The sequence below is a fragment of the Ixodes scapularis genome, unplaced genomic scaffold, assembly GCF_016920785.2.
Source record: "Ixodes scapularis isolate PalLabHiFi unplaced genomic scaffold, ASM1692078v2 PGA_scaffold1__304_contigs__length_218370807, whole genome shotgun sequence".
NCBI lineage: Eukaryota > Metazoa > Arthropoda > Arachnida > Ixodida > Ixodidae > Ixodes > Ixodes scapularis.
The window spans coordinates 36381599-36402982 of NW_024609846.1; the positions used below are offsets into that span (position 1 = coordinate 36381599).

General features: G+C 43.9%; 1 protein-coding gene across 1 annotated transcript; it reads right to left on the reverse strand.

Annotated features, from left to right (window-relative positions):
* Nucleotides 1-146: 146 nt before the first annotated feature.
* On the reverse strand, nucleotides 147-20523 carry LOC8024065 (ribosomal RNA small subunit methyltransferase NEP1). Its single transcript, XM_002404126.6, has 6 exons — nucleotides 20354-20523; nucleotides 20000-20101; nucleotides 13895-14036; nucleotides 10854-10912; nucleotides 8644-8796; nucleotides 147-330 (listed from the first exon to the last, which is right to left on the reverse strand). Exons 1-6 carry the CDS (start codon nucleotides 20486-20488, stop codon nucleotides 217-219), a joined length of 705 nt encoding a protein of 234 aa, XP_002404170.3. The 5' UTR covers nucleotides 20489-20523; the 3' UTR covers nucleotides 147-216.
* Nucleotides 20524-21384: the final 861 nt, after the last annotated feature.

Below are 21384 nucleotides of genomic sequence, written 5' to 3' on the forward strand. Positions count from 1 at the left end.
CCACATTAGAAATCCCAATAAAGACAACCTAAACAACATTACAATGGCTGTGAATGTCGAAACCGGGAGAACTCAATAAAAAGCCATCAAGCAACAGAACATTGAGCAAAACTTTTCCGCAAAGAACAACTCGATCACACAAAAGCTGCCGGGATAGGTCTTTAATGAATCACGTTGAAAATGCAGCCATGGGAGCACCTATACAAACAATGAGAATCAATGGACGCCCCAGGCTTCCTCGAAGGCTGAACAAAGCTTGGAGCATGTGAGAGCAGCCGAGAGTGGGTATTGGCTGATGGAAAACGAGTCTTCCACATAGTCGGGGGTCACCTGAAAGGGAGCATTGCAGATTGAAAACTCAATTTCCCAACCCCAATAAAAAAGAAAAGTAGATTTCTGTTTTTTTTTTTTTTTTTGAAGATGGCTAAAAGCGATGATAGGCAATCATTAAATAAACACAGAATCTGCCTTCTTGCAAAATCTGTTTGCAAATAAAATATCTAATTTGCACCTTACATAAAAGGTAGGGCTGAGCAATTGATTGAATAACCTACCGATTAACAAGTAATGCTTGAATTGCAATTAAATATTTTAAAAGGTTGATCAGTAAAATTTCGAACTAAAAAAAAAATGAAAATTCAATGCTTTCACCACACAGACTTGGATGAGCACACCTGTATGTGAAGGGCAAACTTTGGGTGCAATTTTAGAATAAACTAAAGTGTGTGGACGAGGTTTGTAACTCCAGAAAAGTGCAGAAGGTTACACGTGTCCCGGCCGCTTCAATGTCGTGCGAGTGTCCTTTTAGTTCAGCAGAGACTATTGTGAGCAAACAAATAAGGTCGACCTTGCCGGAGAATATTAACGAACCTCTTTGCCTCATGCACTGAGTAAAAATCTGCGAGTGCAAGTCTCTTCGAATTGTTCTTAACTACAGATCGAGACTGATTCATAATCCAAGTCTTATATTGCACTGCTTATCACATATCCAGCAAAACATAAACGAAAAAATTATTTCGAAATTTTAACATTAAGCATAAAAATAAATGAGACCAACTAATTGATTAATTATTCAATTAAAGGGTGGCGGATAATCGGGTTAACCCCAATAAATAGAACACAACAAATATAATATTTTATGACTACTAATAGCTATTTGCACAGAAGGAAAATCAAGGGAACTCTACCTTTATTTACAAACTGAAACCTGCACTCCCTAGCAGACATGCCATACAAATGTGCCTCTCACATTCTACAGCAAGGCAGGTGTGAAGACTAGGTGTATACGAAGGGTAAAATGCAGACTTGTACCGTACGCATTACAAGTAATCAAATTACTTGTAATCGATTACTTTTTGGAGTAATTTTGTAATCAGTTGATTACTTTTATTAGGCAGTAATCACAAGAATAATCTGATTACTTTTTGAAGTAATAAAATTACTTGTAACCGTTACAATTTGTCCACGGGACCTCCCCCCCCCCCGCCGGCACACGCCTTTTTTTTTATGAAATGTCAAAAATAATTTTTTTTTTCGAACGGAAAAAATAAAGAGTTTTGCGGAGCTGTAGGAAACGAGGTCAATCTCTTTCTATGTACAGTTTCTGTGGAATGTCCGTTTTTCTTTGTTTTTTTTTTTTTTTTTTTTTTTTTTTCGAGCTGGGACTGGGAGTGGGAAGCCCCAGAGAAGTCACAGTGCGTGACAAAGGCCATTCAGGGCGAAGTTTGAGGAAGCAGAATGCACTTTTGTGAGTCCTTCGTTCAAACTAGCCCCCTCACGCACACACACACACAGAAATAAAAAAAACAAAAAAAATCCTGCTTAGGGTAACTACTCGCAGCCCGTAGGAGAACCAGAACCGAAGAATGCCTAAAGCGGATGCAAAATATAACAAAGGCAGTTGAAATATTTCCCCATTTCCCCTACGTGGTCTTTGTGACAAGCAATGTTTCTAGTTGAGAAGTGGTCGGGGCGATCTCTTCCGCTAATGGATACTACACATGATCCGTTTCAAATTGTGGAGCTGCTGCTCTTTTGTATAACATGCGAGCTCATCCGCATGTGAATAATAAAAAGAGCGACGCAAACTTTGAGCGACAACCCTTGCTGAAGCTTAACAAGATCTAGAACCCCCTCGGCCCCCCCCCCCCCCCCCCCCACACACACACACCACACACACACACACTGGCGAACGCCCAAATCATTAAACGTCTTCAAACAAATTCTATGCTTGTGTCCGCATTGTGAAGAGGGAGCCCGTTTTTCTTCTTCAATACTTGTGCAAATGTGAAATATAGGTTGGAAGTAGTTCATTGGTTATGAGCGCTAAAGACGTGTCTTCACACAATAAAGTAATCGGGAAACTAACGATTACTTCTTTAAGTAATGTCCAATTACTTTTGTCGTCGAGTAATCAAGTAATCTAATCAAATACTTTTTAACCAAGAGTAATAGTAATTGTAATCGATTACTTTTTTTTAGTAACGTGTACAAGACTGGTAAAATGTCAGGTGGAGTAGAGTGAATCGATTGGTGTCAAACGAATAAAGTTTGAATCAAACAGCGCAAGTAGGTAGTTGCCAAAAAGTTGAATATCGAACCGAATATTGAATACCAAATCATTTATTTGTAATGATGGTTTCCCAGATTGGGAGCAAACGACTGTCCTTAGCAAAGAAAAAGATCCTTATACCGTAAAATACCGGGCAAGCGCACACTCAAAATTTAAAGATGATCGCGAAAAAATAGGGGATGGGCGCGTGTCTCGTCATCAATTTTACATATAAAAGTACAACGTGTATTTCCTCAGATCTCACAAATTTGGGTGTGGCCGCCTAACGTGGAATGAGAGGATGCACGGTATTCTATGGTAAGAGGATAATGAAGGGAACTATTAGGATTATGCAAGCTTCAAATTGTATAAATATGACGTAACTGACTTCGCACGATGAGACTCGGGTGTTTTCGTATGTTTAGTTTCTTTGCGTCGTGCGGTAGTGAGTGCATTTTTATTCTCATTGACTTTGTGTCATCTGGTATTTGTGTGTGCTCGACATCTTCCTCTTCTTTTTGTCTGTCCAAGACACCGGTGTTTTTGTCTTTCTAGTCCCCCTGTGTCCTGTGGCAGTGTGGCATTTGCCTTCTTTTTGTAATGAAGTTTCCCACACCGTCGCTTCTAGCATGGAATTTTGCTTCTGGGGTCATGGTTTTACCATTTATAACTGTTGGTGCGCACCAAAAACTTCAGGCTGCATTTGAATCTGTGGTAGAATGCCACAGATTCAACTGACATTGCAGGTCAAAATCATATTTTTTTTATTATCCAAAACGATTGAAAACAATGCCTGGACATTACCCTCAAAATTCGGAACTTGGAAACTCAATATCTGTGAACTAATAAAAACGATTTCCTAGAGCCGAATTCGAAGTTCCTTTGCGATCCGTGCCAGTGCACTGACATCAAAGATTGAGGCGTCCTGCAACTCAAGTTTCTCTCATGCCTCTGAGCCATCCAGACCTGAAGTGTTGTGTTTGCACGCGTCCCGCAAACAAACTCTTCTACGTGCCTGCCGCCTATCGCTGTGAGCTGAAGACGCTTCCCTTTTGAGTTTGAAGTTCTTTTAGGGCCCTTTCAGCGATCTCAAATTATTTTAAACGGAGTGAAGTCGAAGAGGACACGCAGTGGACTTTTATGAGCAACGTGAGGGGCCACGTCGCGCTGCTTCCGCGTGAAAGGCTGTCCCAGCCGAGTCACAACTGAAACTACGGTACACAGACACCAAACCCAGTTGTTTTGACCGTTTGACGATTTCCTTTTCGAAGTCAGAGGTCGTCAAGTACCTAAAAAAGAGAACTTCGTCCGATTCCCCGATTCACTGATTCTCCTCAGTGCTATGTGTGCCGAGCGCCGCCAGTGCCACTATGTTTTCCGAGGGAGGATGAAAAGCTAGGAGGCGCCATCACTCCAGACTCCGACTTTCGGTATTTCAAAAAGTGCTTTTTAATGCATTTGCAATTGCATTAAAAAACACGTTTCACGAATGCCGTTATTAAATATTATAAAAATGTCACTTACAAAGGTTCTAAAGTTCATAAGTTTTGACGTCACAAATAAAAAGAAGCAAGGAGGTGAGACGAGGAAGAGAAAAGCACCAAAAATAAAAAGGCACATGCGTGCGCGTAGGAGAAATTTTTTTTTTTTATTGTATTTTTTTTGTGTCTATGACTACAACTTGCACTGTTTTAGACAACAACAAGAAAATATGAACTTTGGGGTGTCAGTGCCCCTTTAAAGGACACATGCAAAGGAAAAAAACATTTTTTTAAAACAGGTTAGGTGGAAAAAGGATGTCATAAAATGATTTTACAACGAAGAAAAAAAATGTTAGACCCATATTTACGGCGCTATACGAATTTGTAGTTGGCGCCCGTGGGTGCCGCGAATAAGTGGCGCTTGTTTATCACGTGACTGGCCCTTATTTATCACGTAGTGTTGCGCTCTTTCGGAAGCTTCCTATGGCGCCTAAAAGTAACCTATTCTTCTTTGTTTGAAGTATAACAAAAAACTAAGATTAATAAGAAACTTTTAGAGCCCAAAGGAAACCCCTGAAAAAATGCAAGCAGACGTTATACACCTGTGCGCCGGTCAGATGACGGCGGTGGCAGCGACGGCGGCGTGGAGAAACGCATTGAAGCAGCGTCGCACAACGCTCAGCGTGCGGCGGTGGAGACTTTGCAACGGCGGCAACGCAGCGCGGCGGCGCGCGGGCCTACCACGTGACTTGCGGCGGCTCCCGCGGGCGCCAACTACAAATTTGTTTTGCGCCGTAAATATAGCTCTAAATATTTTTTCTTCGTTGTAAATTCATTTTATAATATTCTTTTTCCATGTAGCCTGTTTAAAAAAAAGTTTTTTTTCCTTTGCATGTGTCCTTTAAGACTTTCACGATGTAGAGCTGTAGGTGGTGTGGAGATGTGTTTTAGAGAACAACAAAGAAGCTTGTCCTTAATTAAGCCATTTCTGTGCTGGTTATGAGATGATGTTGTCCTTGTCCTTTCTGTTCCTGGTCTCAATGTTTCTTACTACAGATAGTACACCTCACATCGCCAGCAGTATGCTCTTTGTGTTCTAACTTGGTTTTGTCATAGCCTTGATTGCAGTTCCTTCATATTAAGCATTTTGTCCCACTTGTTGGAATCATAAAATGTGCACGCCGGCTCGGGGCAGCATTGGAAATTATAGTGATGCTTACCGACAACCATCTGTTAAAGGGATACTACAACGAAATTTCGGCGCTTATTTTTTGGTCTATATGTGTTCAAAGGAGCAGCATCACATTGAACACACCAATATCTTGTTTAAAAAGTCACGAAAAGGAATTTTAAAACAAATTAAACGATTAGTAGAGAGCACCTGGTAGATGTCGCTAACGTCTCGTTTGTAATGCCCGTCTAGGAACCTTGAGAGGTAGTGACGGTAACTGCCTCGCCTCCGGCCACGACGAGAGAAGAGGGGAAGGAGGAACTCCCCTCTTCCCGAGAATCCCTTTTGTGTGTCGCAGAAGTCGCTATTGTCCCCCTAGAAGATTATAGAAGATTAACCCGTCACTCAAAATTCGTACAAAAGCAGCCGCTTCGGTGGCTGGAACGACTAGGCCATCCTCTCGACGCCAGCCTCGCTGTAGCTTTGCCCGTCCCGAGACGAACTACGTCACGACTGCGTTGGATGTCACGTGCTCTCCCCTGGCTGTTCTCCGAGCGCTTGCCAGAGTGGGCCGTTTATAACGAAAAATACAGCCATTAGACTCAAAATACAAACGTGCGATTGTCATTTACGGATATTGTGGATCATAGTCAACCTATATTTGAACACGACAGGTATATTTCAAATTTCGTTGAAGTATCCCTTTAAGCAATACCTATATCATCAGTTAAAGTGTCCCCAGAGCTCTTGCGGTCTTAAGCATATGCCACAATACAGTTGAATTATGTAAATGTAATTCCATCGTTCTTACAAAGACTGATCCAAGCAGTTAGCCACGAGACAAGTGCAACCACCGTTCCCAAAGACTATTTTTGACAGCCCCCCAGCTTGCGGTAAAGCTCAAACCTATGCTGAAATTCAAACTGCAGTTCTTCGGCTATCCATGGGAATGTGGAACATAATTTTCCGCACTAAACTTATTTTCTTGACGGCGCTTGGAAACCATCAATCACCGGTGATCGATGGACTATGGGTGCGGTCAGGAAAGAGTTAAAGATGTGGTCTGAAAAATAAATCTTGAGCTGCGTTCGGAGTTTCGTCTCTGTCCGTACCTTTTTGTCTCCTTGCTCGAGAGTAACCATGCCTAGTAGGTAATGCACGTTATAAACCCCAGGCTAACAGCCAGCAGCGTACGCAGGACTTCCTTTCGGGGGTGGCGAAATATTGGGCACCCCCCGCACCCAATATTTTTTTCTTGTTAAAATTTTCTAATGATAATTTATCCTTTTCACGCTGGTTTTGTCCCCCCCCCCCCAAAGCACTCTTTAAAAACAAATTAAACTTCGGGATGCAAAAGTGCCAAAAAGCAGCAGACCGTTCGACTGCTCTTCAGGCAAATTGACAAAAGTAGCTGAAGCAGCAGCAGTTATTTTTGTATAACAGGGAATTGAAGGTTCAATAGGAGATGAAAGTGCTGTAATGCACGATATAAATTAGTGTCAAATTTGATAGTTTCAAATAATAAAATACTCTTAAATCGGAAGAAACTGTAAGAGATAAGATTTTCTATTTACACGAGATGAAAGAGAACAAAAGTCACAAAGACAAGCCAAGAACGAGACATCCGCTGTTGGCAAATCTTTAAAACGATTTGTCAAAAAAAAAAAGGCGTGATACTGTTCCAGAATTTCTTAACCCTCATTACCAAACGTAAACAAGGTGATGTGAACTGGTACACATAGACAAACATATTAAACCATTTTGAATGCCCCCTCCCCCTCGAACATCCCCCTCCCCCTTGCCCCGCCGCCACCCTCCCAACAGGCACAAAATATATACCACTAAATACGGCAGAAGTGTCCACTTTGTTCCCCCCCCAAGCGCCCACTTTAACGTTTCCCAAACTTGAGAATTCTGCAACTTATACTTTAACCGCCCGATGTTGTGGAACAAGTGTCCATGTCTTGATTAACCCAGTTTTCAGTAAAAGTGGGGATGGCACTTTCACGATATACAGTCTAAGCTTATTACAACAGACCTGGTTACAAGAGACATTTGGATATAACATACTGATTTGTGAAGTTTAGTTGGTTTTCCTCTACATACCATTGACTCAACTTTATATCTGCATACAACATACATACTCCTTTTACAACAGACCAAAATCTTGGTCAAAATCAAGGTCTGTTATAACGAGCTTAGACTATACAAATAAGCTCCTACCAGATATCTCAGATTTTTGGTAATTCCTTGCTCAAGATTCTCTACTGCTGCACTCCCGAGATTTCCAGTGGCTCTCCCTTCTCAAACGCCACTCCTTAAGATCTTTCAACCGTACGTCTAGCAGTGTCCTTTTCGTTGCCATATTATGGCCAAGGCTGTCGATATCTTCCAATATGCATGCTTCTTGAAATTGTACAGATATGTAGACACAAGAATCTAGAACTTCCATGTGGAAATACTCCAGCCACCTGCACACTTCGCAGTCACAGTTTGCAATTGAAGCTTCAGTGGAGTACTTACAGCCTGAAGCCTTGGGTGGCAGAATTTGGGAGGAGGCAAATTTCGGAGGGGTTAGAATGGTACCCACAGCTTGCAGGCGAAGAAAACAGGACTGTGCCCTGTCCGTAAAACTAACCGCCTCGACAAAAAAAGAACACACGTGGTTTACTATGAAGAACAACTTTCTCTTTTAAACGGCGCACTGCGTGTCTGTCCCACTTGTTTTGATGACAGCTGGCGCCGTGATCTCTTTATTGATTCGGACCGCTGTCTAGTCTAAGGTTACGTGAACTAAGGCCTAAGGGGCACAGCGTCAAAAGATAGACGCATGCCTTTGTCCTGGCACCGACAGCACAAACACAATCACAACAAACAAAATTGGCGTATCAAACTCACTGTCCACACGGAAGACAGGTGGTTCATGTGGCCAGCTAGAGAGAGAAGCCCCATCGGCCTACACCACATTCGCCACTGCTAGTGGTGGTACTTCACTCCTTACATTTGCCATCTACAGCAGTGACACCGTATAACTCACCTGCACAGAACATACTAGTGTAGCTTTCGCAGCTTTTTCTAAAACAAATGAGTAAAACTTAATTTTTAACACCTTCCGTCCGGACAATGGACAACTAGTTTTGGAACGAATTGGGCATATATGCGCATTTTCGTCACATTATTATGGACACAAGCTTCCCAAAGACGATCCACAAGGGGAAAAAAAAAAGGATTAGTGAATCCCTCGGGCCGCAGGGCGTATCCAGAGGTTTACTACTGGCACCACACGTTTCTGGAATGGTCTATTGAGAGTCCACACTGCAAAAGTGGTTCCGCAGCTTTTGCGTATGCAGAGGCTTTCCTCAATATCAGTGCCACCGCACCGTGGCGGCCGCACAGGCGATCTGCATGTAACAGTATTTCCTTGACAAGGAGCCACCCACCGATCCGTGCGCCATGGCTCCGATGACGACGGTGATGGGTTCGTTGGTCTCGGGCACCAGGTCCCTCGGCCGGACGAGCTTCTCCGCGCGCAGGGACGTCATGACCTTCTTGCAGCCAACAGGAAGCCAGTCCGTCACGGGATTCTTGATCACCTATGGGACACGCCCAGGAAACGGAAAAGAGCTTTTGTTTTTGCCTCCGCCAGTAATCTCTTCACATCAGGAAACCGTCCAAAAGACACCTGGTGACAAGGATCTCCAAACCCTCTTTTAAGTGGCACAAAAACATTTCCATCACCTACCGGGCAGCCCTGGGACGCCTGACATCTGCACATATTTTAAGCAGCTTTCTTGCACCGTGAGCTTCAGATGGTTTTGGCACTGTCATGAGAGACCGTCTCTGATAGATAGTATATAGATTTGATGTTGCAAATACTGCAAAACCTTCGATCCATTTACAGTTGTTTCTCTTTAAATCAAAGTCGACGGAACGGCAAAAAAGATTTCGATATAGGTGGCAATTTGATAAAAGCGAGAGAGCCAAAAAAAAAAAACAGCAGCCTTGAAGGTGGATAGGGAGACTGTGGAACACTCCAATCGTATATTTAACCAAACAAACCTCGGCTATGAACAAGTCATGGCAGCTTAACCGAGAAGTAAGAAAATAATTAGTGGAATTTCATCCGGGCAGCAGTTTTCGAATCGCTTAAGGCATCGCAAGACCACTGTCACCGCTGCTGCAGTCCACTTTTGCAACTCTGTAGCCGTCTGTGTTTCCGGACAGGAAAACCCTCCGGAAACACAGAGGTAAACACGAAGCTCCGACGCAGCTTTGTGTTTACCTTTGTCACACACAAGGTCTACGATCGCAGCATCCGTGGCAGGAACAACAACGGGAATGTCCGCGTCGACAAGCGCGAACAAATCGAAGTTACCCTTGGTGACTTCACCAACTTGTTTGCACACACTCTTGCAGAGATTGTTACAGCTCTGGGATCGTGCACTAGCTTGGCAAGCGTGTGTACGAGAGAAAATTTAACACGCACAAGGCACCTGGCAATCTTTCATCTTCGAGTAGAGGGTGCACTTATTCTTGCATGAGAAGCTTTTCTGGAACCCGTCCAGTATGTTTCGCTTGTTCCGCGAAATGGTGCACAGTGTCGAATTCCTCGGTGATTTCAGACTTGGGCCGGCCACTTTTCTTAACCTCGCGAATCGAAGCAACTTTCGGTAAACATTCCCACACTCCCTAGTCCCACTCGACGCACGTGTACGCCACAGACGCGCCCACGCAGGCATGCGTCAGGGGCTCTCAAGGAGATGATTTACTCCAGGCTCCTTCACTTCCTTGACCCATTTCCGATCGGAGTTGGGGCACGTCGGCCGTGGGTAGTTGCGGAACGTGGAAACTGGTCCCTGGCCGCACCGGCGCAACGGAGTCGGAAGCAGCACTCAGTGCACTCCGCCCTCCATCACCGTTTTCTTGTTTTCCCTTTTCCCAGTTTGCTGTTCGCCCCGGTGAAGGAGGGGGAGGGAACATAAGAGATTTTGTTATAATGAAGGACTACTGTATCTGTAAATCGAAAGGGATCCAGGGCCACCCGATAGATGAAGCCAGCGTGTTCTCTCATCATTAGCTGCCAGATGTAGTTGTGGCGCAGTCAATCACAGTCAAAATCAAATGTGTCAGCCAGCCTTAAAGGGGCACTAAAGTCAATTTTAAAAAAAGGTGGTTTTGGTCTTATATTGTTTGAAATGTGTTAGTTCCCACATATACAAAGTCCTAAACTACAAAACCGCCTCTTCCATCTCAGGGCAATAGAAAAACGTGTGGACTCTTTTTACTTGCAGACTACATTGTGTGGAGCCCCCCTACAATTCGCAGACTTCGAATGATTTCATTATAACTCGTTTTTAAGAGAGTCTGATAGGTACACATTTGGATAAGACTCCTCTTTTTTCCACAGACGAAGCCATCACTCGCAACTCACCGACAAGCGCCCTTCGTCGACCACTTCACTCGGAAAAAAAATTCTTCCCAAAAAGGGCATGTTGCGATCTTTCAATGCTTTAACGAGGAAATAAGCTACCCACGCTTTCGATTTCGGGTTTGTTGGGATGCTTAGAGCATCTAGATTGAGTTGTCACCACAAAAGGACAATCTCTGAATCGACCTCAGCACCCTTTAAAAGAGCAGAACGTCCAAATACCTTGAGAAGTTTTACTGAACCAGAGCCAGCCCTGATGCAGAGCTTGTGGAGTAACTGGACTGCAACACAAATAGAATTACAAAACATATTATTTTCCAGCAAAAACGCTGTAAACACCGAATGACAGGCGACTGCCCTTAGGCTTAGAGCAGAAGTTTGTGCACCCGACGTTTCACCCACTCTTTAATGGAATGATACGGCGAATAACAGTATGCAACTGCAGTCTGGAGCTTATAACTAGGGTGTGTACTTACCGGTGTTTATTTGTGAGAAAAATCTGCGGATGTTTTTCGGTGTTTATTTATTTTCGAAACTCCGGTGTATTTCGGTGGAACGTCTCACGACGAGGCTAAAATCAGTGATTATCGGTGGAAACAAAAAGTGATTCATCACAGACAGAGAGTTCCAATTTTATTCCCATATTTCATACACTTCTCGAGGAAGCATATATTTCTCATACTTGGTTATTATAGTAGATGCAAGCATACTTTGAGAGGCTTGCATCTGTCATGGCAGCACGTTCCTTGCGGTTCACAACCCGTAATTTTGAAAACACACGCTCCACATTTGCGCTGGACACAGGAAATCCCAAAATGTCCAGCGAAACTTGGGACAGTAGTGGCCAGTCAGGTAAATGAAGTTTCCAAAATAACACTGGATCAACGGTGCTAGTCACAGCATACTGGCGGTAACAAAGAAAATCTGATTCTAGGTCACTCAGCTAGCTCTCGTCTCGGAGGACCAGCCGATAGATACTTTCATATAGCACAAATCCCTCTGGCAGCTCCACGTTTATGCACGGATTAACAATGGGCACGCGGAACCAGAACGACGATTCATCCATGAAATCTGTAGCGTAGTCATCCTGAGCTTTCCGCTTATTTCCTATCCTGGTGGCCTTCTACTCCGCGTGACGACGAAGGGAAGCAAGTCTCGCGTTGAGAAAACCCGCAGACGCGGGACGGACGCGCCTTCTCAAACACGTCTGCAATTTTTTTTATAGAACGGTCCTTTTATATACAGTGTAAAACTCCCCCGCCAACAAAACCCTTTTTCCATTTCCCCAGAAGCCATGGAAACTAAACAGATAACAAGGAGCGCATCTCATTTCTGAAAGGTCAGTAGCCCTGTACGACACGGATGTTGGCAGTGTCTTCCAGGAACCACAGCAACCTCTAAATACATGGCTTGCACCGACATTACTTGGCCAGACACAATGGGGAAATGGCACGTGAGAGCGTAACTTCCACTGCGTTGATTTTCCCACAAAAGGGGGCCATGGGCGACACAATGGGGGAAAGGCATGTGAGAGCTTAGCTTCCACTGCATTAACTAGACGCTTTTGACCCCCAGAAAGGAGGCCGGACTGACGCGACGTGCAAGCCATGTATAGACACTGGAAGAATGCAGGATCCACGGATAACACGTTTGACGAACCCCTACGGGGAAAGGGTTTCGCTAGGTCGGAAACGTGCAGCGACCGGTGTTTTTCGGTTTTAACCAGGGTAAAAATATCCAACCACCGGTGTTTTTCGGTTTTAACCGATTTTGTATTTTCGTCACCGACGGGTGTTTATCGGCGTTTTTCGGTTAAAACCGGAAAATACACACCCTACTTGTAACCCCTGTGAGATAACTGAACTGCAACGCGAGGAAACGCTAAAAAAAGTTATTTTCTGGCTCTTTGGTTTTACTTTGTACAATTCCTTTTCCACGTCGAGTTTTAACTTGACAGCTGCGAAAATATCTGTAATAGCATCGCCTGAGTGCAACTTACAATGTTGGGCCTTTTAACACACCGCTTTACCGGCTCAAGTTTTAGTGACCATTTTGCTCGGAGGTCTGATAAGAATCTCGTTTTTACTCTAAGCTATTAGCTAGGATGGGTAATCTAAATAATTGGGGTCGTGTGGATATTTAGACAGCATGTAAATGGTCAGCCATTTCAAAGTTGCGACGAGTCACTCGCTGCAGATGAGAAATTTAGCCAGTGCAGTACAAGCGCTAGGCTGGAGTCTATAACGAGCACCACGCAGTAGTGCTACACGAGCGCACGCCGGTATGATGCTCATCCAGATCGAAACGGGCAGGGGTGGGGATTGAGCCCAGGATCCCTGGGTTCTGCAGCACGAGCTTTCGCTCCATGTGCTCCGAGCTGGTGTGTGCTAGCCCACTCAGCCACCGGTCCTCCCAATGAGTAATCTATATGGCTGTTGCTTTGCCTTTTGGCACATAGTAATCTACACTCTTAAGCTATGGCACTTGTGCATATTCATCATTTAGACGTACTAAAGAAATTTCCTTTCACCAAAAGAAAAGAACTGGGCAAAGTAATACCTATTGTTCGTAACAGTACTGGCATTGTGTTACCCAAGTACAAGGAGAGCAAATGCAATCGGGAAATCGGGATGGCGTCGATGCAGCCATCGCTGTTGGGTGCTCATTCAAAGTTTCTGAAGTAACACTTCTGACAGCATCTCATCACAGACTGAACAGGCATGAGAACTCGAGACACACTTGAATTTTTATGCCCTATTACCTTTGCTGAACGGCAAAACACAGATTGTGTGAAACTGAAGAATAGTTTATGGTTCACTCAGAACCATACTCATCTATGCCCCTTCATTTGCAGAGGCCATCCATGAGATCAAAAATATCACTCTGCGGAGAAGCAAGTGCATTGATTGTAGGCAGCATTTGATGAGGCTGGCAGCAGACGCAAGCACACCAGTGTGAGGCAACAACAAGCACCTCCATCGTTGGTAAAATTTGCTCTCCAACAAAGATTTGAATGAAAAATGCGGCATCAGACCCTCTCTGGCAATCAAGGGTGCTAGCTGAAGGCGGCTGCTATACGCATTTTCCACAAGTGTGAGACAGAAGTGTCTCGTACGAAAAGAAAAAGACGAAGAAACTTGTTGGTAAACAATTACAGAGCTTCAGGTGTTATGGTGCAATGATGCCAGTAAAATAATTTCTCATAAATAATAGTTTGCACAATTGGAGTGCTTGTGCAAGATGTTCTACCAATGTTCACTCACCCATTAGGCCTGAAAACCTCTTGAACGTCCTTGGAATCCGCGTCTGGGGGTTGATCTCGATTAGCACATTTTTTTCCGTGTGAATGTAGACTTGGAGGAGGCCTGCCCTGTTTAGAGGGCTGTCGAACAGCATCAGGAGACACTGAAACAGGTGGTCAACCATGACAAACATTAGAAATGTTACAAAACAAGCAAAAATTAAAGGACAAATCTGTGGATATTATTGCCACTCATTTTTAAGAAGATTAGTGCACTTGAGTGAGTTGTCTAATCTGGATGCAACACATTTTCAGCCCACTTCAAATGAGTCTCACTGATAGTGGAAAGCAGAAATCTGGCAACGAGGTACATTTGTAAAGACTGTGTTTGTGACAAAATCTATGCGTTGACATGGTTGGCGACGAGATAAAAATGCAGCCAGCAAATGTCTCCAAAAAAGATTCACATCACTTCAGCAGTGAATTGCTTCCGCTTGTTTCCTTGAAGTCATTAACATCACAGCCTTATGAAGAAACTTTTTCGACGTGGCAGTGTGCGTTGGTGGCGGCGCCAAGGGACACCGGCTTCTCGCAGTCATCTTTCTGCTTTTTTTTTTGCCTACACTGGTTCATGCCACAAAGTTGCACCAGTATTCGCTTTTGTCTACAGTAGTTACTGTGTGACCATGTGAAAATTTAACAGTCGCGTCGCCGTTGAATTTCTGTGCCCGTTGGGTCAAACCCTTACAACCATAAAGATAATGGTTGGCATAGTTCAATGGTGCCAATGGCTTCTCCCTGTTCATTTTCTGCTTGCCCCCAACATAACTTGCATAACGAAATCGAGTCGGTAGGAGCTTTTCTTCGCGGTGGTTCTGTGGGGTGACGTGAAAATGCTGCAGTCACCACTACCGATGTGGTACACTGGGCAAGGTGCTCAAGCAATGCCACTGCCGTGCTGCCTCACCAGACTCAGTCTGCTACTCGGCTGGCATTATTTTATAAAGGATGCCTACTGAAATTACTCCTTCAAAACGGTAGGTACTCAGTTGTAAAAATTGGCACCCTTGACACATGTCGCCGTTGCGATAATTCAGATGGTAAGTCAGGTAAGCAATGAATGACTAGTCTTACCACTATCGCACGCGTAGGTGTCGTGGGACAAAATTACAACTAAGTTTTGCCGTCACTTTCGACCACACAGGGTAGGAAATGATTGGGACCTCTTCTCCGTTTCATGCAAAGTAACACAGGCACCTTTGTTGCCTTGCGATGCTGTCATCCCGCTCGATCAACAGCGCGCTTTCTTTCCTCTACTCACACCTAAAACTGGAGTTGCCAACGTTGCGGAGCGAACAATGCACTATGTTCTCGATAGTAGAGATTTGAAACGAGTGCATAACTCCCATGGCGGGGAGCATCATGCGTGCTCCAGTCCCTGGTTAAAGAAAAGCACTCGCCTCTTGAGTAACCATAGTGATGAAGTGGACCACCTTATAGTAAGTGACAAGTAAAAGATTCAGAAGCTCTGCCCCCAAGCGTTATGCATGCCGCTTCAGATCCCTCTGCTCTTGAAAAAACAGTTCTATAGAAACACTGATGTGCATCATCAGCTCCACTCAATCAGCAGCGAGTTTCACTGCTGACCAAGCAGGATGACATCATTGTGTGGCAGCAAAGATACTTGCGTGAATGCTGTACAGTACAAAGAAGACGGCCAAAATGTTTTCTATCTCTACAACACTAGAGTGATAAGTTGACACACAGTTTCGTAGGTGGAAGTGGACGAGGTTAAAACTTCGTCCCTCGACACCTTCATGTGTGGTGGAATGAGGTCTTCCAATCACGGCTTATTATGCGCCCAACAGCAACACCAAAACTTGAGAAAAATGCCATGTTTCACAGATAAATAAATACCCCTTTGAAGGCTTCACTGTGACAGGCAGCCTTCATTTGTTATATACAAAGCCTGCTGTTATAGAAGTACAGTAGACAGCGTACGGTGAAGCAGTTCGGCATTAGCAAGTCACTCGAGCACACTTCACGTGATGTAACCACTTGAATGGTGATGGCCACACCATGTTCACATCGCCCTGCAGAAACCACCAGGAATGAAAGGTGAGACTGCCATAACTCTGTGACACAACTTGAGGCAGGGACTTCTGCAAAACGAACAAAGAAAAGAGGACGGTGTCAGGCGAAGCCTCTCGGAGGTAGCTAACCCAGCTCGATGGAGTCGGTGCATATACTGAACACTTGGATGGCGACCCAACCGCCCAAACGTCACATCACCTCACAGGAACTACTGCAAACAAAAACTTATACCAACATTTCTGCGGCACAAGCCAGAGTAGGTAAACAGCAAAAAAACTGATGTGAGAAATCAGCATCTGTCAGCGCCGTCAACGACCTGTGTGTTAGATACGCTGCCATTTTAAAGAAAACATTTTTAAGGCCATGATATCATGAAAACGATAAGTAGCAAGCGACTAGAAGGGCGATATGAACGCCTTAGAGGAGAATTTACCACCAAATTCTCAACCTGTCACTGGTCATAGGAGCAGAACCGTGAATGATGAAGTAAACAAACACCAGCGGTTCTAATGAGAATTCTAATGCACGTGCGAGTTGAAGTATGTGTGAGCATTTTTCCAGAGCGAGGAGAAAGATTTAATGTGGGTACTACCGTCTTTCCCCCCTATAGTTCACAGACTATACATATTTAAAAGTTAACATTTTGCATTGTGCTGAGTTTTTTCTAAAGGTTGATATTTGGTGCTGTGCGGATTATCCACGATTTGATTTTCCGAAATGTTGATATTTTATGCCGTATTACATTTAAAGTGTCTCGGTGTTGTATTTCCTCCGACATGACATGGAAATTACAAGCATAGTTGGTGTTGGATTAGACACCTTCTTTCCACGCAATTTAAGTTGCTTCCTCATAATTCACTCTTTTACTCACATCTAACTATTGCTCACTGGTGTAGGGGACAACTACATTTTCAAACCTACAGCATGGTCACTTAATGCAAAATAAATATATACAGCACATCTATAACGCACCGTATGAAACACCAAGTGCAATTTTCTTTCATCGTTCCCGCAGGGTCAAAGCCTACAACCTATACAGATATTGTTTGAGTGTCCGCTATAAATCAGAAACATGAAATAATTGCAATAGTGTACGTCATCTGGCCCAATTGCAAATAAAAATCTTCAGCTATTCTACAAGATATAAAGAAAACTGGACAGCACCTACAACTCGACGAAACTCTGGAAAAGAATGCCACTGTCATTTAGCGCCATCTTTATTCAATAGCTGTCACCTTGTCAATTTTGATATGTACACATGCAGGTACACTGAACTTTGCGCAATGTACGAAAGCAGGGAAAGCTATTTTTTTGTGCTGCTGAGATATGCTAAAATAATTTTTGTAAATTTGTTTGTTTTGCTTTGTGTTCAGCCATCCAATCACTGTCTTAGTGTGGGCAAATGTCACTGTTGTCAATTCTTTTTTTGGTGCTTTTTGTTGCTTTTGTGGTGGAAGTAGCTTGTATTACTGTATAATTTCTTGCATTCTTTCATTTTACTTTTCTTGCCTCTGCTCTTTGCTCAGAGCACTCGATGTCTTGCAGTCTTTGCTCAGAGCACTCGATGGCCTTTCCGGCCCATTTTCCCTGACTGGGCTCACTTTTTGACGATTTCCCTGACAATTCCCCGATTTTTCTCAGTAACTAAATTTCCCTGACAATTGACAATTCCCGGTTTTCCCGGTTGCTAGTATATGGCATTCTCCTTGTGAGGATGAAAGAACAAGTACGGATCTATTTTGGCTCGCTCGCTTCTTCTTTAGGGGGATTCCTCCTGAGAAGGTACCAGGTTCTTTCTGTCCCTCACTCAGCAGAGGCTCGTAGCTGGCACTCGATGTCGAGCAAGACCAGACTTTCAGCTGAAAACATAAGGAGTGTCATGTGCCTTGACTGTTGTATGAAACCTCACTCTAGGGTAGGAGGCAGAAAGCACGCATCTTTTATGAGAACTGGCTGAGGTGGCGTTGGAACTTCTCTACTAATAAACATAAACACTGCTGCTGTATCCAAATAACTATGAGGTAGCCATTCTTCCTGGTGTGCATGTCAGCATGCGACATGAGAAGTACGTCGACCTGGTGTGACAATCACTTGCGGTATTAAGCTTGGAAACGGCTCTCGAGCATAGTCTAGGTAGCCATGTTAGAGTGCCACAATATGAACAGAGTATCGCACTCCTGTCTGGCAGCATCTAAGAGCACTTTCATACGGGTAACTGCAGGAACGATACTGCCGTTCAATTGGATATGGCTAGGGTTCTGTGTTTTCGGAGTTCATTTTTTTTTCTCTCGAAATTGGGGGTATTTTTTTTTGGGGGGGGGGGGGGGGGGGGTTTAATTTTCTCCTATAGATTCTGTGTTTTTTGTGTAAATTGGTTTTGTCCCATAACCAATTTACACAAAAAACACAGAATCTGTACGAAAAAATTAAACCCAGAAAAACAAATACCCCCAATTTCTAGAAAAAAAAAAAATAAACTCCGAAAACGCAGATATGGGTCCCAGGTAACCCAAGTAAGGTGGTGAATAGAATACGACAGGACAACAGCCGTTGTCCTGTCGTATTTTTTACCCATTCTTCGTCCCTGTTTATCTGAGGCTGTTTCACAACATGTTTCGCAGGTAACCCCTTAAATACCATGCTTGAGCATACACGAGTGTGCTTCCGTGGTGTTTCGGTTTGCTCCTCGCTGCTCCCAGCTGAATTGTCAATTTTTTAAGTGACAAAAAAAAATGTTTTATCTTGTGATGTCAATTTTCGATGGCATAGGAAAATGTTTGTTTAGGCAACTCTTGCTTCACTATGCTCTTTCATTGTTACAGAATGGTGAATTTATGTAGTTCAACCTCGCACCTGATGGCGAACACTTGGATCTAGAAATTACTAATGAAATCTGTATTCGACAACTGTGAAAACAAGATAGTTACAGTTTCAAATAAAACAAAATTACAGAGGACAGTTCAGACTGCTTACGTGTAGGAATGCAAAAGCATTCATATACGTAGCGTATTCCTAAAAGCTGCACGCCCCGCTATCCTCTGTAGACGCCAGCTGGGCAGTCTTTGCGGAGCGGCGGGTGTGCGCTGCTCCTGCGGCATGCAGGAGAAGCGCCAGGAGAGGGCTTCTTTGTGGGGTGGCGTTCCTTGGAACTATCTGGCACGCGAGCCACGTCGCAGCCATTTTAAGAGCTGTTTCGTGCAGGGAATTTCTCTGCCGTTTTTCGCGGTTACGGACAACGCCAGCTCCACTCTATGGGACAGTTAATGGTTTCGCATTAAAAAAAGGGCCGAGTAAGGTCACTCAAAAGAGTGACCTCGGAGTGTGAGTTCAAGGTGCCACAGCACAATGCTATGCTTCGATAAGTATGATACTGGAAAAATTGTCCTAATTTCTGCCTATAGAACCATGTATCATTTGTAAATAAATACTCTTCACAAAGCATGCTACGGTGCTACCGAGACCAAACATTTCGTTCAGCATCCGGGGAAAAAAAAAACCGGGCACTCACAAGTGTTTGTAACAAGTTTCTGTGCTGGTTTGCTTTTTGTGGGCTGTACGAGGTGATGCCGAAAAACTCTTCACTCACCCTCATGTTTACCACAGAAATAAAGGTTGACTCAAACTACATAAAAGTCCCACCAGTTTCTTTCTTTTTTTTTTTTTTTTTGGGGGGGGGGGGGGGGGGGGGACATGAAGTTATAGACTGGCGGATTAGAGAAGTGGGATAATTTGTTAATTGAAAGGAGCAGATGAACATTGCTAAAACTTGCAGTTTCTATGCTGTCTGCGTTAGTTATCCAATTTACGAGTTAGTTATCCAATATACAGATGGGAAAAGAAAAACGTCTCAAGCACGTAAATTTAAAATAAAACGTGCAGTTATTTTCTTTTTCCTTAATTGAGTTTTAAAATAAAAAAACAAAGCGTTTTTTTTTTTTCCTACGGCAACTGGTTATTTGCATTTTTTTTTTAAATTAAAACCCAAACGTTAGCAGCTTAGAAAGGTTTCAACACGTGCAGTCGCGGTGCTGACCTGATGTGTTATGTCTGGTCTGCAGAAGGCTGGATCCTTCTTGAATTTCCGCATTTGTTGAATGTGATCATCGCAGTTGAGAAGTTCGAACGCTTTGCCGACCTGAAAACACACGAGGTAACGCATACCGTTTGTCGTTCATCCGTTAGACAACCGACAGCAAGCACTCATAGATACAATCGGGACCTACTTTTATGATGCTACCTACTTTATGTGTTCTCGCGTCAAAGTAAACAAGAATCAAATCCGCACATGGATAGAAGCCGGCGTGAAAACCACGCATGCCGCTGACAAAACACGCCGCACGGATCGATACCGATCGTAAAGTTCTCTAAAGGCGTCCACCAGGCTTACCTTGATCGATTCCAGGTTTGCGTTTTCTAGGACTACGATGAGACGTTTTTCTTGACTTTTTATATGAGCAGGAACATTAAATTTGGCAATTTCTCCTTCGTCGTCAACTGTATCACGCTTTCTCTTGGCCGCCATGACAACAATCAAGGTGGCCGAATGCCGCTTGAGAACCCACCAAATGTAGCAAGAAAAGAAGGGTGTTTCGTGTAAGTATTAGGCGGAAAGTAGCGCCATCTAGCATGAACAAATTTGTGTCCCTATGTTTTCCATAATTCTCGCTTTGAACTGTACCCAGGGTTTTTCATAAATTTTCAAACTCTTCAACTGCAGTTTATTTATTTTCCGTTCCTCTTCATTTGCTAACAAATTCAAGTGCTCCGCTCAAGTCTGTAGCGTCAAGTTGCGGGCGTTGTGGCCGGCGGGAAGGTCATTCATTTTAAAACCATGTGTTTCATGCAGAGTTTAATGGTTTCGTTCCAGCTGTGACATGCAGTTCACAATGCGTTAACTTTCTCAAGGTTAGTCATATACGTCCCGGTTATAAACACTCTTAGCGTAGATTCGCCGTTGCTATCTTTGAACTCTCAAACCCCCAAACTCACCCCCATAAACTGTCGAAGAACTTTTTTTTTTTCCTGGTTTCGTGACTTTCTAGTGGTCCTTCCGTTCATTCCTCGTATTTTTCCCTTGTGACCTTTCTTAATCCCTTTTCCGCAGGCGTAGCCTGTTCTTGGGGTGCTTGTCATCTCATTCTTAACCTGAAAGGATGTCCACCCAAATCCCTGACCCTTTATTTCTTTATTTGGTGCGTGGCCGGATGTTTAGCTCTCTATGACAGACTACGCACGCTCTTTTGCAGGATATACCTGTTGAACTCCTGCTTGAATAAACAAACATGTCATTTTGAGCTCGGGAGTTTCGGGTGTTTTGCGGTTCAGAGCATAGATGGAAAGTTTTCAATTCCCCCCCCCCCCCCCCCAAAAAAAAAGGGGGGGGGGGGGGGGGGGGGGGGGGCTAGGTCCCGCCGAACT